The 15,958-nt window shown below is 48.3% G+C and overlaps 1 protein-coding gene across 35 annotated transcripts in view; it reads left to right on the top strand.

Annotated features, from left to right (window-relative positions):
* Positions 1-15,958, top strand: part of FARS2 (phenylalanyl-tRNA synthetase 2, mitochondrial) — a 618,373-nt gene that overhangs the window by 531,320 nt on the left and 71,095 nt on the right. For 30 of the 35 annotated variants that reach the window (XM_045058536.1, XM_045058534.1, XM_045058552.1 and 27 more), the window contains one exon: positions 6,347-6,640. The exons of 4 other annotated variants lie outside the window; for them this stretch is intronic. In XM_045058536.1, the coding sequence (XP_044914471.1) occupies positions 6,347-6,564 (218 nt within the window). In that variant the 3' untranslated portion in view covers positions 6,565-6,640. Of the gene's footprint in view, positions 1-6,346; positions 6,641-15,958 lie in introns of those variants that run through there. One more of the 35 variants, XR_002156922.3, reaches the window with a different exon arrangement.

Genomic DNA, 15,958 nt, shown 5'->3' with positions numbered 1-15,958 from the left:
AATAGAAGTAATCCAACCCTCGCTAGCACTCAGACCCCTTGTCCCTTCTTTCCAGCGATGCTTGGTTAGCCCCACATTCTTTCAGAGTCTATTGCTGGCACCCTGTGAACTGGAGCACAGCCAGTCACCTAGCAGTACTTTTGATACTTGTTAATTTTATCACTTATTTGGTCAGGAAGAAAAGAAAGAGCTAGGGCAGGATTCCTCTTAAACATGTCTGATTTCGACACTCCTCTACTAATCCAGACTCGATCATGCACAGCACCCAAACATCCCCTTCCATAGGTTTAAGGTTAGTTAGTGCTTCGGGAGAAGGAGGCCTGAAAATACAGGCTCCCTGCCCACAGGTGCGTCTACCATGCAGCCCAGCGCTGCCACTTGCCCACAGGGGGCTGCCCCTCAGTTCCTGGGAGGGGGGCGGGCAGCCGGACACATAGGACAGCAGAGTTCGGTGCACCTTGGCAATCACACCGGAGCAGGGAACAGGACCCAAGAAGAAGTAAGTTTCAGAAAAAGTTCTGAGCCATGTTTCCAGCTTCATGAGCCAGGTTGGATCTCTGAGAATGAGAACTGAAGGGAGGCCAGGTAGGAAAACACAAAAAGTGGGAGGCTGGTTAGAGCAGTGAACCACAGCATCATTCAGCTCCTCTGTGCGTGGGCAAGCATGGGCCGTCCTGTGTCCTTTTTCTCACCAGAGGTAAGCCCCTGAGTAGGCAGGATGATCTGGATCCCTTTCACAGGCCCTGGAGAGCCCAGCCTCGTGTTACATGAGTAGTACCACATAGATGCTCACGGGGAAGCACCAGAGGAAAGAGTCGTTTGCTGAAGGAGGATGCGAGGTGGGAGTGCCGCGTGGCTGATTTCAATGCAGCACCAGCCCCATCACAGAGACAAGGGGAACAGTCCTCCACTCTGGCTCCTCCCAGGTTGCTGCAGGACCTCTGCAGACCTCTGGTCCCCAGATGTGAACCTGTTGGGTCGGGACTCCCCTCACTCGCTTACCTCTGTCCAGCTCAGTGCCTGGAACGCGCTGTCTGTTCAAGAACTGAATCAGTCTCTGAGTTAGACGAGTGATAAGCCCTTGAAGCTCAAACATTCTCAGGTTCTCAATCCAAAGTCTCTGTTAAAAATCCAAGCTCCATGGGGCGCCTGGGTGGCGCAGTCGGTTAAGCGTCCGACTTCAGCCAGGTCACGATCTCGCGGTCCGTGAGTTCGAGCCCCACGTCGGGCTCTGGGCTGATGGCTCAGAGCCTGGAGCCTGTTTCCGATTCTGTGTCTCCCTCTCTCTCTGCCCCTCCCCCGTTCATGCTCTGTCTCTCTCTGTCCCCAAAATAAATAAACGTTGAAAAAAAAAATTAAAAAAAAAAATCCAAGCTCCAACCAGTGACCAACTTGTTTCCGCCAATATCCTAATGCAGTGAAATTCCAGCACCAAAAGAAATGTTTAGACTCTTCTTCAGACTTACTGTAAGGAAATTTGCCCTCACAAACTCCATAAGGGATATTCTCATTTCTTCTGCCTATGACTAGAAGCTATCAGGTACAGAAGAGAGAATTGTCAATGTAGTCTCTTCTCTCTTTCCGAGAAGGTTTCTTGTCTGAAGGCTGTGCCCACGTGAGTCTGGGGGAAGGCTTTGGCAGCTTCACTCTGCCCAGCCAACTGTGTGTGGACAGGAGCTGCGACTGCACCCCTCCCCAACCCCCCTTTTATGCTCTCCCTGCAAGCCCTCTTGATTTCCCACCAGCTGTTTGGCTTTGCAACACGCCTTTTAATGGCCCCATAAGCAGGAAAGACCTTTTTTTTTTTAATTTTTTTTAATTTTTTTTAATTTTATTTTTTATTTTTTAAAATTTACATCCAAATTAGTTAGCATATAGTGAAACAATGATTTCAGGAGTAGATTCCTTAATGCCCCTTACCCATTTAGCCCACCCCCCCCCCACGACCCCTCCAGTAACCCTCTGTTTGTTATCCATATTTAAGTCTCTTATGTTTTGTTCCCCTTCCTGTTTTTACATTATTTTTGCCTTCCTTCCCTTACATTCATCTGTTTTGTATCTTAAAGTCCTCATATGAGTGAAGTCATGTGATATTTGTCTTTCTCTAATTTTGCTTAGCATAATACCCTCTAGTTCCATCGACAGAGTTGCAAATGACAAGATTTCAGTCTTTTTGACTGTCAAGTAATACTCCATTGTATATATGGGAAAGACCTCTTAAAAAGTATCCATGTTCCAGGGATTCCCACTCTATGTCACAGTTATGCCTCATGTCTGGCTTGTTAGTCAAAGAGCAGAGCTAGAAAGGAACATGGGCTGGGGCGCCTGGGTGGCGCAGTCGGTTAAGCGTCCGACTTCAGCCAGGTCACGATCTCGCGGTCCGTGAGTTCAAGCCCCACGTCAGGCTCTGGGCTGATGGCTCAGAGCCTGGAGCCTGTTTCCGATTCTGTGTCTCCCTCTCTCTCTGCCCCTCCCCCGTTCATGCTCTGTCTCTCTCTGTCCCCAAAATAAATAAACGTTGAAAAAAAAAATTTTTAGAAAGGAACATGGGCTTACTCCATCTCTTGAATAGAAGGATTAAGGGCAATTCCCTTCTCAGTAGCTTGCAAGCCTTGTCACTTCTTAGGAAAAGTTAGGGTAGAAGGAAGAGGCTGGAGAAGGGAAAAGAAGACAAGGAGGAGTGGGGTGGAGTGCTCAGGCATGGTAGCTAATATTGGGCTCTGAAACCAAACTGCCTAGTTTCCTTGTGTGTATTTGTAATGAGGTGAAAATTAACCATTTTTGGGGCGCCCGAGTGGCTCAGTTGGTTAAGCGTCCGACTTCAGCTCAGGTCATGATCTCGTGGTTCGTGGGTTCGAGCCCCATGTCGGGCTCTGTGCTGACAGCTCAGAGCCTGGAGCCTGCTTCGGATTCTGTGTCTCTCTCTCTCTCTCTCTGCCCCTCCCCCACTCATGCTCTGCCTCTGTCTCTCAAAAATAAATAAACATTGAAAATTAACCATTTTTGAAGTGGGAGGGTCATTGGCAGTTAGGACATTCTCTATGTTAGGCAGCCACACTACCTACCTAGTTCCAAAGCATTTTCTTCACCCCAAAAGAAAACCTTGTGCCTAATGTTAACCTTCACACTGCCAGTTATCTTACCAGCAAAAGATGCACTTATTTGGAAATAACAGAGAATTACAATCTGGAACAAGCCAGCTACAGCACAATCATAGGCAAATCCAACAAACACAAGCGAAGAATATTATTTTATAGATAAGGAGGAAGTTGAGAGGGGTTGTTTTGGACAAAAGTTCATTGCAGAGAAGCAAGAGTTCAGGGTGATGGTGGTTTCTCACTGGCTGTGTTGCAGGGGTGGTTGATCTCCTGTAGGAGATGCAGTGTACATCCTTCCCTGTTGGGACCTGTAATTGACAATTGTTTCCTGTTGAGACTCTTCTGTTGAGGTCTGTAACTGACACTTCCGTTGGAGTCTGTAGTTGACAATTCTTCTTGTAATTGACATTGAGTGGAAGGGCTCTCCCTTGTAGGCTCCCCTTCTAGCATCCCAGTCCCCTTTATTAATTTTCACACCATTAAGCGGTTTCTACCTGTACCTCCTTCCCCCACCCTCTGGCAACCGCCAGTCTGCTTTCTATCATACGGATTTCCCTATTCTGGATATATCATGTGAATGAAATCATGCAGTATGTGATCTGCTGTGTCTGGCTTCTTTCACTTAGCATGTTTTGGGGGTTTATCCACATTGCAGCATGTATCATTAATTCATTCCTTCAATGACTAAATAATATTCCATTGTACAGGTCCACCATATGGCTATACCATATTTTGTTTATCTATTAATCCATTGACGGCCATATCCACTGTTTGGCGCTGAAAATTTTCGTACAGGTCTTTGTTTGAATACATGCTTTCAGTTCTTTGGGGTGTATATACCTAGGAGTAGAATAGCTGGCTCATATGGTAATTCCATGTTTAACTCTTTGAGGACCCACCAAGCTGTTTTCCACAGTGGCTGCATGATTACATTCCCTCCAGATGGCCTGGTTTCAAATCCAGCCCTGCCACTTAGTAGCTGTGTGAACTTGGGCAAGTTATTTTGCTCTCTGTGCCTCAGTTTCCTTATTTTTATAACCAGGACAAGAGTGCTAGGAACTCAGTGGGGTTTTGATGCTTACATGAGTTAATGCCTGCAAAGGGCTTACGGTGGTTCCTGGTACGTAAGAAGCACTATATCAACGCTGCTCTCATTGAGTGACAGTGAGGGTCATGGCAGATAAAAGGTTGAGAAGCTTTTTGACCACAAAAAGGCCACATTGGGTGGTATAAAAGAATCAAAAGAGCTCTAATTCAGATACTTGGAGTTGGGCACTGAGGGCATCCCTCCTCTTGAGAAATCCATCGTCTTAACCTGGTCAGTGACGAGCCATGAGACCCTTCAGGTCTGTGACCCTGTAGTTCTCGGGGACAACCCACTCCTCAAGGATGAGGAGACTCATGACCAATTGCCAGCTCCACTGCTTTCAGTCCTCCAACAAGCAAATGAGGACAGGAGTATGTCCTACCAACTAAAATCTTCAAAAAGAAGTTTCTAGAAAACAAAAGTAAGTCTTCTTTCTCTCCCTAGTGATGTTAGGAAAAGGCAAAGCTGGTTGATTTTCAGTTGAAGTTACTGAATTATCACCAAATATTCTGCCAAATTTTATTTCTCTCAAATTATAAAATTAATCCATATGTTTATGATTCATTTACACCTCACTCATCAAAATGTTTTATAAAAGCTGTTTGAATCCCGGGAATCCTTCTAGGGGCCTTCTGGGAAGCATATAGAGACAAGATGATAAATTTTTCCCATTCATCTTTGGTTGGGCATCCCAGCATGCAGAGTGGCCATATTACGAACTCTTCAGCTAAGTAAAAGATGCCTGAGTGAACCAACGAAAGCACATACCAGCAGTTGCCACAAGGATACTTTTGCCTCACACTCAAGTTCTTCATAATTTGCAGAGCCCTGTCCCTTTCTGACTAGGTCTTTGCAACAGATTGGAAAGGTTGATGGTGTAAGTGCTATGCTGTTAACCTCTTTCAACAGAGGAGAAACTGAGACCCAGGAAAGGTGTGTCGTGGCCCAGCTGCCACTGACTTGCAGGGGGCCTCTGTCTCCCTCACTGGCACGGGGAATTAGGAGGCTAGTGGAGGTGTCCCCTGCAGTGGGCGTAACTTGACATGGCTGTGCCCCCCACCCGCAGGAAACCATCACACCCTTGCACCATCACCAGGTCACTGACAACCTGGGCCCCCAGATCCTATCACCACACTTGTTCTAGTAAATGTTGGCATCATCTTCAAGCATCTATGATTCCTATGCCCTCCTTCTCACTCCTTAACTAATTTTTCCTCCTCTGGAATCTTCCATCTCTCAGAAACTCAGGATGTTGCAGCCTCCTTCCTTGATGATGTCAAATTGAAAAAGAGGCCTGTCTTCTGCACCTGGGGGAGGCAGTGTGGAGTCTTTCCAGTGGCCACAAGAGGCCCAGTGCCACTGGGCACAGTTGGGCTGTACTTTTGCAGTGGAACGCTTCTTAAGGACCCCAGCAGGGCAGGCCTTGCCTTTCCAGCAGCAACGGAAGGCCTGTCCAAATATACCTGAAACACACAAGCACACCTGCGGAGAAGCATGTTCACAGAGCAGCCGCACCAGGAGCTGTGGCTTCACGTGTCTCTGTGAAGACTAAGTTCTGCAAAAGGCCCCACTACCTGGAACTCGGAAGCATGTCTGTATGGCACAATTGTCTCTATGCTTTCCATGGCCTGTTAGAGGTGCAAACAGAGTGATACCGCTCAGCCTTTTAGGCGGCTAGAGCCCCCAGAGCCAATCCCGGCCTTGTGACTGCATTGTGCCTTCCAAATATGTTTTCTGTGACGTGAGAAAGGTGGAGGCTTGCTGGCCTTGGCTCCTGACCATCTCTGCTTAGCAGAGTCCCCTGAGGAACCGATAAAAAGCCCAGAAACCCAGAGCCCACATCCCACCTATCCAGGGCTTGGCCCAGGAAATCAGACTTGTAAGAAACATCCTGCCCAGGGAACTTGAATGCAGCTAGTCCAGTGGGAACCAGCATTCTTGATTATTCAAGTCAGTGGTCTCCCAACCACCACCTCTCAGGAAGCCTGTAAGAGGTGCAGGCTGTTAGTGATGGTGATGTCTCTGTCACACCATGCCAGTAGGCCCTGGATCCCATCCTATTCTCCTCTGGGATTGATCTGGTCAGAGCCGGCAACACCGTTCCTACAGGCGGCAGGCACGTCTGTCCCTCACTTACCTGCCTTTCTCTTCCATTCTCCAGGACACACAAGACAAGCCACTGCTACCGCATCACCTACCGCCACATGGAGAGGACCTTGTCCCAGAGAGAGGTCAGGCGTGTCCACCAGGCTGTGCAGGAGGCCGCCGTGCAGCTGCTGGGAGTGGAGGGCAGATTTTGATGGCACTGCTTGGACCAGGCTGCAGCCTCTCAGGGCTCCAGGATTTGTGAGGGAGAAAAGGATATTGTTTGTAGGCTGAGACATCAGTCATGTTTTGATAAATGGGTCAGTTTTAGGACTTTCAGAAAATAAAAGATCACTCTTGAGAGACTGTTGACATAGCATCTGTCTTTTATTTGGGAAAAGTGGAGGGAAATGGAACGATAATATAAGAGTTCCCTCCTATTCCTTTAAGAAATGCTTTGCCCGTTGGCACTTAGTGTGGTTAATTGGTCCCTGGGTTCCATTAAAGTGTAAACACCAGGCATGATTTCTTGCCTGACAGGCTCTTCCACCCATGTAATAAGTGAAGCCACACAAAGGGATATCACAAACTCAAGATACCAGAAGATTGTTTGAATCAGCCTCCATACTTACTTTCTTCTCTTCATTTTCTGCTTTGCAAAGGGCAGGCTTCAAACAGGGCACTAATGAAATGCCAGGACCCCCCTCAAAAGTGAAGGCAGTCACATGTCTGCATGGGGCAGCGTATTTCTTGCTTTTCATAAACCCGTGGCTCAGAGTCAGGCTCTGGCTTCACTCCCTTCTGGCCCACTGGCGAGAAAAGAAAGGAGCAAGAGGCTGGGAAGCACGCAGGGGCCAGGTCCTTGAATCCCTGCGAGTTTGATTGCCTAACAGGAGGCCTCTGCTTCCGGAGACGACCTTTAAGGAAGAATATAGGGCTTTGATGTTCCCTCCTTTCCATCCCAAGCACTTTGTAGTCTGCCTGCCTCGCTCCTGACCATTTTTAATAATCAGATTCCATCCCTGGCATGATGCTGGAGGCTGATGGACGACCACAAGGGCTGGAATAAATATTTGATGAGGGGTGGCCATTATCGGCTAGCAGCATGGGGGGTGGGCAGCTGCTCTCCAAAGGGGCCTTAATGTCATTTTACAGTGTTATTCATTTGTACTTTTCCTTTGGATTTTCAAGGGAATTAAGGGAGCAGTGCCCCAACTCCTGCACCCATGCATGGCATCAAACTGCTGTCCAGGGTCCTGAGGCCCCCTCGATGCAGTTACTAAAGCGGATAGATCTTGTGTGGAATGCACACCATGATTAGTAATATCTTCTTCAGGAGCGTTTGCCAGCAGACCGTTTCCGACTAGCCTTAGGCTGTGTTTCAGAGAGCCATCTTCTCCCCAAGACCAGTTAGGCATTTATTAATATTCTGTAACAACCCAAGTTAGGTAGATAACACCCAGAAAATCACAGTGCCACCCCATGGCCCACAAATATTTGTCCAATACCGTGCTTGTGCCAAACCTTATACTCGGGCCTGGGGTAGGAGTGACATTCAGGAAGGTTCATAGAGGACTTTTCTGAATGTTTCCTCTCAATACTCTATAATGTATATCCATTATCTAACATTTTACTAATGAGGTACTAAGGCCTAAAGATGTCACAGGACTAGACCAGGAACAATACCCTCACTCTCAGGCCTGCCGCCTCCAAATTAGCACCTTCTGCCTACACAGACATTGGTTGGTGGTCGGGTCTGTGCCTCCCTCCTGCTCCTTGGGCCTCTGTTCTTTTCTAAGAACTCCAGCTGCATGAGCTTGTGCTGACCCCCTCTTTCTAATCTAGTGGGCTGACACACCAAAGCAGACCCGCCCCATCCAGCTCTTGACTTTTTTCATGGTTCCCATAGGAAAATAAGTAATGAGAAAGGAAACAATGGGAAAGGTAATTTAATCCATAAGACGAACAGAACCTTGCAATTCAAAAACAGACAATTCTGTATAACGTAGAGCATGGTGACTAACACCAGCACCGTCACTGTGACCCTCCAGAATGCTCGGTTCCCTCCTTCATAAAATGGGAGTAATAATAACACCTACTACAGAGGTTGATTGTGAGGACCCAATGAGACCTCTCATGTGCTATACTTGGCATAGAACCTGGAACCTAACAAGCCAGCAGTAAATGATACCTGCTCTGATCATGATTCAGGTGGGAAACAGTAGAACCGTGGAATATTGCAACTGGAACAGCCCCTGGGAGCAGCCACATCTGCCCCTAGCTGAGTGTCTACACATGAGGACCCTGGAGTCCGGAGGGGCAAGATGGCTTCCTTGAGGGCATAACTAGTTACTATAGAGCTGTGCCCAGAACTGGGCTTTCTGGAGCCTTTTTCCACAACACCACACTGAGTCAGGCATCCTGAGCATGACTTTACATGAGAGGCAGGAAGGCTCAGGCTAGGGTTGCAGCCATGTCCTGGAGTTGAAGGCCAAGTATGCTTCAGGCCCATGCATCACTTATCCATGTCAACAGGCCTCTCAAGACGCCAGGCAGCCAGAGGTCAGCAGACACTGGCTACTCTGAAGGTCATGGTGATAAATTCTGTGACCAACTGCAGCTCAAGGGTGGAGCCATTTACCCCTTTGTCCCCTCCTTGCTTTTCCCTCTTCCGGATGAATGACACCGTGAACTGATTCCCCTGTGCTGTACCCTGTGACTTATCATTCCTGGAACCAGCCAGTCACCACAACACTGGCCCAGTGCTCCCAACCATTGGCTGATGGCCCAGTAGTCAAGAAAAGAAAAAGGAAACCCTTCGACACTGGATGTTCTTTTATTTTTTAAATTCATTTTCATGCATCAGAGGAAACGAGTGAACTCAAAGAATTTACGGCAGCCTCCAAATGCCCACACGTGGACTCTACTTACTGAGACACCCCAGTGGGCACATTGTGTCCTCCATTCTCATGCTAGGAGTCTTCCAGTCTTCACAGTGACTATTGTCACTCAGCGCTTACAGGCTACGAGCCAGGGCCATCTGCCTCCACCCATCTGTAGGCCACGTAAGTATTTGCCTGGTAGTGGAAGCGTCACATGACAGTGACATTGATGTGGCTAATATCGTCGTGTTTCGGGCACAGTACTCCACCTTCATTCAGCTGTTTAGAGTGGGGACCACTGTTCTACACAACTGATGGAGCCATGGAGTCATAGAAAGAGAGACCAAGTCCAGCCCTCATGGAGTTTATATGCCTCCTCTTATTCAAACCTCACAAGCGCCTAGAGCTGGTCCCATTATCTCTCATTTCCAGGTGCAAGATTAAGGTGCACAGGGAAATGTTACAAAACCAGCAGCACTGGAGAAGGTCCTTCTGACCCCCCGGCCTGTGCTCTTAACATTGCCTCCCACTCCTCCCTGTGCACCTGCCCAGGCACTGAGACAACAGTAGTCAGGGCTGGGAGTTCATTCTGGACCACGGAAGAGGTGATGGACCACATAGTGGTGGAGACCTCACCTGCAGGAGCTTCAAGTTTCAGGATAGTGACAGAAGCTACAGACAAGCCACAGGACCTCTCAGTGAGATGCTAGGTCATCTGATGTAGGCTCTGGGGGCCAGCTTTGGGTTCTATGTCAAAACCACTAGAAGCCGCTTTTTATCTTCTGATGCTCAAAACCTTCAATAGATTTATACATGTAGCCATCGCTGCTTCTGGACAGAAAGTTAGATTCAAGGTCACTTTCAGAGTCGAAAAGGTCAGCTCCTGAGTGACAGGGAAGAACCAAAACTGAGCAATCTAGGACCCTGTAAGGGCAATCGGTGCTCCCAGGAAAGTGTCCCAGCACCGGGATAGGGAGGAAATGTGGTTATTCCTGACTTCAGCAATTACTCAAGGTCGTGTTGACTCCGAGATTTCTGGGTGGCTTCTGTACCCAGAAATGCCTTACTGCTTTGAAAGCAGTCAAGAGAAAACAAATTACTGGCACTTTTTTCCTCCCATCCCTGAGCCCTGTGGCCATTCTTAGGAGGGGAGCGGTGCAGGGATGTTCCACTGGGCACAGGGCCAAGCCTGAGGCTGAGACCCAGGTCTAAACCCAGCTCTGCTCCAGGTGGGTCATCTAGCATCCCTAAGGCTTAATTTCCTCCACACTAAAACAAAGGTGGTAATCCCTGCCCTTCTTACTGCAGAGTATGAAATGAATGGCTCAGCAAGCACTAAGAAAGCTGTGCGTAAAACTCTCAAGTATTTCATGTTAACCTCACAACAACTCTGAAAGTAATCACAGTATGTCTGCTTAGGGGTTGAACACATCAAGCCCAAGGCCAGGACCAGGCTTCTCTAGTCAGTGGGTAATAGAGCTAGAATTTAAGGCCATTTGTCCGTAAGACTAAAAAGCCTATGGCCTTCCACCATGCCACGTCTGCCACATGTCTGCCACGCACGGAAGAGGGATGAAAACACCATCACAGCACATTGCCCTCTGCAGCTGCAGCAATAAAACAAGGAACTCCCCCCTATAGCCTTCTCTCTCAAAATGAAGGCTAGGGTGTGTGTGTGTGTGTGTGTGTGTGTGCACGCCTAATGTGGACACAAGCCTCACAGAGGGCTTGGTGTTCTCACCAAGAATCAAACAATGGAGGGGACGCCAGACCACACTGAGTTAACAGCAGAAATCAAGGAGGCCACTTGAGACTGGTTACACAATAAGGATCCATCCAGAAAGAGAATCAGTGTGCTCCACCCTAAAGCAGCACTTCCCAGCCCATGTTCCCTGCCACACCCTCAGCTACTGGCCATTCCTGGGCAGGGTGAAGGTGCACCCGGGGCTGTGTACAGGTCATGGCTGGCCAGCCAGACAGCAGCACTTCATCTTTCCCAGTCAAGAAAGGATTTGGGAAGACAATGTGTGGACTTGCCATTTTACAGGGAAAACTTTAAAGTCTATTTTTAACATCTTTTCACCTATCAAGAGTGAATTATTTGGGGTGTCTGGGTGGGTGGCTCAGTCAATCTTCCAACTCTTGGTTTCGGCTCAGGTCATGATCTCAGGGTTTGTGAGTTTGAGCCCCGCATTGGGCTCTGTGCTAACCGTGTAGAGCTTGCTTGGGATTCTCTCTGTCCCTTTCTCTCTGCCACTCACTCCCTCGCTCTCTGTGTCTCTCTCAAAACAAATAAACTTTAAAAAAGAGTGAATTATTTGAAGTCATCTATACTTTATTATTAATAAGAAATAACTAGGGTGCTGAAGCAACTCCATGGAAAAAAGAAAGTCTTTTCAACAAATGGTTCTGTAACTACTGGTTATCCGCATAAGAAAGAAAGAAAAGAATCTCCACCCTACTCCACACTTCACACAAAGAATAATTTGAGATGGAACATAGAGCTAAATACAAAAGCCATAACTTGTAAGGCTTCAGGAAAAAAACAAGGGACTATCTTTGTGACCTTGGATAAACAAAGATTTCTTAGAGAGGACACAGAAAAAAACTAGTAAAGAAAAAAGTGATAAATTGGACTTTTTCAAGATTTAGAACTTCTATTCTTTGAAACACATCATTAAGAAAATGAATAGGCAAACCACAGATTGGGAGAAAATATCTGCAACCTGTATTTCACAAGGATTTATATCCAGAATGCACAAACAGTTCCTACGATTCAATGGTAATTTAAAAAGAACAAAACAAAACAAAACACCCTTTGAACGGAATGAGTGAATATTTGAACAAACACTTCACAAAAAGATTTATAAATGGCCAATAAGATGAAAAGATGCTCAGCCCTATTAGCCATCAGGAAACACATTTATGAAGTGATCGAGCAGACGGAACTAATCTACAGTGGCAAACGCAGATAGATCAGAGGTTGCTTGGGCCTGGGAAGTGATTGACTGAAAGGGGCACATGGGGCATTTTTAGGTGATGGAAACGTTCTATATCTTGAGAGGAGGGCAGTTACGTGGACAAATGCATTTGTCAAAACTCATCAAACCATACACTTGAAGATCTGTGCCTTTCACTGCATGTAAATTATGTATGTACAGTAACAAAGAGAAAAATTACCAAGCTGCTCTCAGAGCCAAATGAATGCTACAACTCCAAAGCAGAGAAAGCTGCTCAGCTGGGTGGAAGCAGGGATTCTGGAAGACATGGGTAGAGAAGTGTCCAGAAGGACGCTGGAGGTGCACCTTGAGGTGCAACCATCTCCAGGAGAGGGGCAACACATGCTGGGGAGACTGGGTGAAGGTGGAGGAGTGAGGGTGCAAGACCACCCCGCACAGGACACAGGCAAGAAGTGATGGAGCCCTCAGTGCTGTCCTTGGAGCTGGGGTACGTTGGGCGACTGGCTGGCTGACTCAATGGCACAGAGAAGAGAAGGAGGGGCCCCAAGGGTTGCTGATAGAGCCTCTGGTTTAGCCATATAGCTTCTCCCCAAAGTCCTTCTGAGCTAGAGCAGCACGGTGACAGTAGCCATATTCCCCTGCTCCAGCTGGGGCAAGCTTACAACAAAGCACGTCCTGTGTCCATCTTCCACCCGGTGGGAAGCACCCAGGCATCACAGTGAAGCCCAGCAGCTGCCGATGGCTTCCGGGATCCACAGAGCAGCTCCCTCCCACGTAGGGGAGGTTCATACTGTGGCCGGATTGAGAAATCAGACTCCCGTGACATTCTCCCTCCTGCCCTCAAGCCACCAGGCCTGACTATAGTCAGCGGTACTCCCTCCCTGGGTCAGAAGCTGGGAGGACCTGAAGGCTTGACCAAGGGGTCGAGATGCATGCTTTAGATATCAGATGTGAGCGGGGGCCCTGCCACTGACTGGCTGGGTGAACTTGAGGAGTTCCTGAGCCTCCTGACTCAGTTTCCCCATTTTACAAACGGGGGCACTAATCATACTCATTGTGATGGAGGTTAGGTGAGCTAAGGCATGGGAAGCTTTTAGCACAATGAGCTGTTACAGGTGTAGCAGTATTTTTCTGAAGCCCATGTTGAGAAAATGTTCTGGAACTGGTTGTGGGGGATGGATGCTCAACCATATGAATGTATTAAAGTCCACAGAATTGTATGATTTGAAAGAGTGAATTTCAAGGTATGTGAATTATAATCCCAATAAAACTGATATTTTGGGGGTGCCTGGGTGGCTCAGTCAGTTAAGCGTCCCACTCTTGATTTCAGCTCAGGTCATGATCTCACAGTTTGTGAGTTTGAGCCCTACGTCAGGTTCTCTGCTATCAGCTCAGAGCCCCCTTTGGATCCTCTGTCTCCCTCTCTCTCTGGCCCTCACCTGCTCCCCCCCCCTCAAAAATAAATAAGCATTAAAAAATAATAATAATAAATAAAACTTATTTTTAAAGCATTAAGAATATTGACATTTAATAGTAATAAAATGTTATAAATATATATTTATCATATGACCCAGCAATTCCATTCCTAAAGTATTTCCCAAGAGAGATTTTAAAAAAGGATCTTCCTGAATTAGGACTGATGTGGATGTGATGTGCCTTCTCTGAAACTGGCAGCCAAGTCTGTCTTCCACTCTTTCCCTGGGATCTGGCCGCACCGAGGATTCAGCCAGCAGCTCCCACACAAGACTTGGAGCATATTCGACCACACACTTACCAGGGATGCTGTTTTCTGGTGATTAAAATGGAGTGTTCTACTTTCTGCCTTCTAGCACATGGACCTGGCAGCCTTCCACCCCTCCCCAGGGCTGGAGGGGCTGACACTTGACCTCCTCAGAATGGCTCAGTGGGACAGCTACTTACTGTGTGATGTGGGGTTCCTGAAGTGTGAGCATCACCCAAGAGCTTGTTAGGAATGCAGAGTCCCAGGCCCCTCCCCAGAATGCAATCAGAATCTGCATTTAATAAGATCCCTGATGATTGGCGTGCACTAGATCTAAAGAAGCTTTTGGCTAGAGCAATGAGCACCTTCCAGAGCATAGAGGATTGAACTGCTCATCATTAAGGCTTAACCGGACTGCAGAGAGAATGAGGAAGAAAATCCCACCCTTCAGATCCTTGTCCCCTGTTAGGAGCTGAACTGCATCTACCCAAAAAAGAGCTGTGGAAGTCCTAACCCCCACTTACTGCAGTGTGATCTTATTTGGAGACAGGGTCTTTGACAATGTAATTCATTAAGATGAGATCATCCTGGAGTGAGCCTTGGTTCAGAAGGCCCAGTGTCCCTGAAGGAAGACGGCCACATGAGGACAGAGATGCACACAGAGGGAATGCCATGTGACATGTGATGATACAGGCAGAGATACAAGCCAAGGATCACCAGATTGCCAATAAACCACCAGTCACCAGGAAGAGGCAAGAGAGGATTCCAGAGGCAACAGAGCCCTGCCGACACCTTGAATTTGGACTTCTGGTCTCTGGAACTGTGAGAGAGTGAACTTCTGGTGTTTAAGCTCCCCAGTCTGTAGCACGTACTTAGGGCAGCCCTAAGAAACTAATATAAGCCCCAAGCCAGAGGGACCAGCCCTCTTTCTCATTAGGACTCTGAAAAGAGGGTCACCTCACAGTTGCCCCTCCTCGCGGAATCTGCCTGGGAGTGAGCTGGGAAGCTGGAGCTGTGGTGTGTTTAGGTGGAGAGAGGCCTTCAAGTCTCACTTTCCCAAGAGACACTGGGTTTCTCTGGCCTTGAAGGAGCATCTCATGGGCCCCTTCAGGGAAACATTGAGAGGATAGCTGACTTGAGGGCCAGTATGTGGGCCTCAGGGACCAGAACACATGGGGGTGCTCCAGCCAGATAGCCCTGAAATGAGCCAGAGAAGGAGGGCCTGTTCACACAGAGAGTGCCAAGGCCGCAGGTGCTACCAGGCAGTGACCTTGGTGCCCGAGGCTGTCAGGGTGTGAGAGACAGAGGGGCCGTGGACTGCCTGTGACAAGAGGAAGAGCGAGTCTCAAATGCTTTTCACACACTAGGTGAATCTTCTGGATCCTCCAGGAGTCCGCCCTGCACTGGGAAGGGAGTGACAAGAATCTGAGAATCTGCCTCCTGCTCCAGCCCCTGGTGGCAGGTAGTTGGGTGTGGCTCTGGGAGGGAGCTTTCACTGTGGCCCCAGCCAGTGCCAGTGACCACTTACTCCCCCAGGTCTGCCTAGGCAGAGGGTGTTCTGACTGTTTCAGAGGCATTCAAGGCATCACAAGTGATATCTTTAATCCTAGTTCCATTTGCTCCTCCCTGCAAACCATTCCCTTCAGGCAGCTGGACAGAACTCCGTCCCCACTTTCCTCCACCCCTGCTTCTCTTCTTTCTTTTTCTTTGTCTCCTCCCTCCCTCCTCTCCTCTTCCTTCCTCCCCCATCCCTTTGCCCCCTCACCCCCCGCCCCCCCCCACTCAGCCCTCCTAGAGAATGCAGCTCTGGCCTGGATTAACTCAGCCCTGGATGATGGGAATGCAGCCACAGCCCCGGCCAGATGGAAGGACACTGGCCTGCTCACCTGCTCACCCCCTTTGATGAGGGAAACAGCACCTGGCAAATTGCCACTCCCTGGTGAGGGCAGCCACTAATTCTCCTGTCACTGCCCATTAATCACCTCATGTCCAGGCTGGGCACAGGCAGCAGAGCCTCTTAATAGCACAGGGAGAAACAGCTCATTGAGCTTCTCCATCCCTGTCTGGACGAGCCCCCCCAGAACCCAGAGGAGGGGATGCTAAGCAGTGTTGGCCTCCCTGCATCA

The sequence above is a fragment of the Felis catus genome, chromosome B2 (assembly GCF_018350175.1).
Source record: "Felis catus isolate Fca126 chromosome B2, F.catus_Fca126_mat1.0, whole genome shotgun sequence".
Lineage (NCBI taxonomy): Eukaryota > Metazoa > Chordata > Mammalia > Carnivora > Felidae > Felis > Felis catus.
Note: the sequence above shows the minus strand (reverse complement) of the source record. Positions and strands in the feature narration are given on the sequence as shown.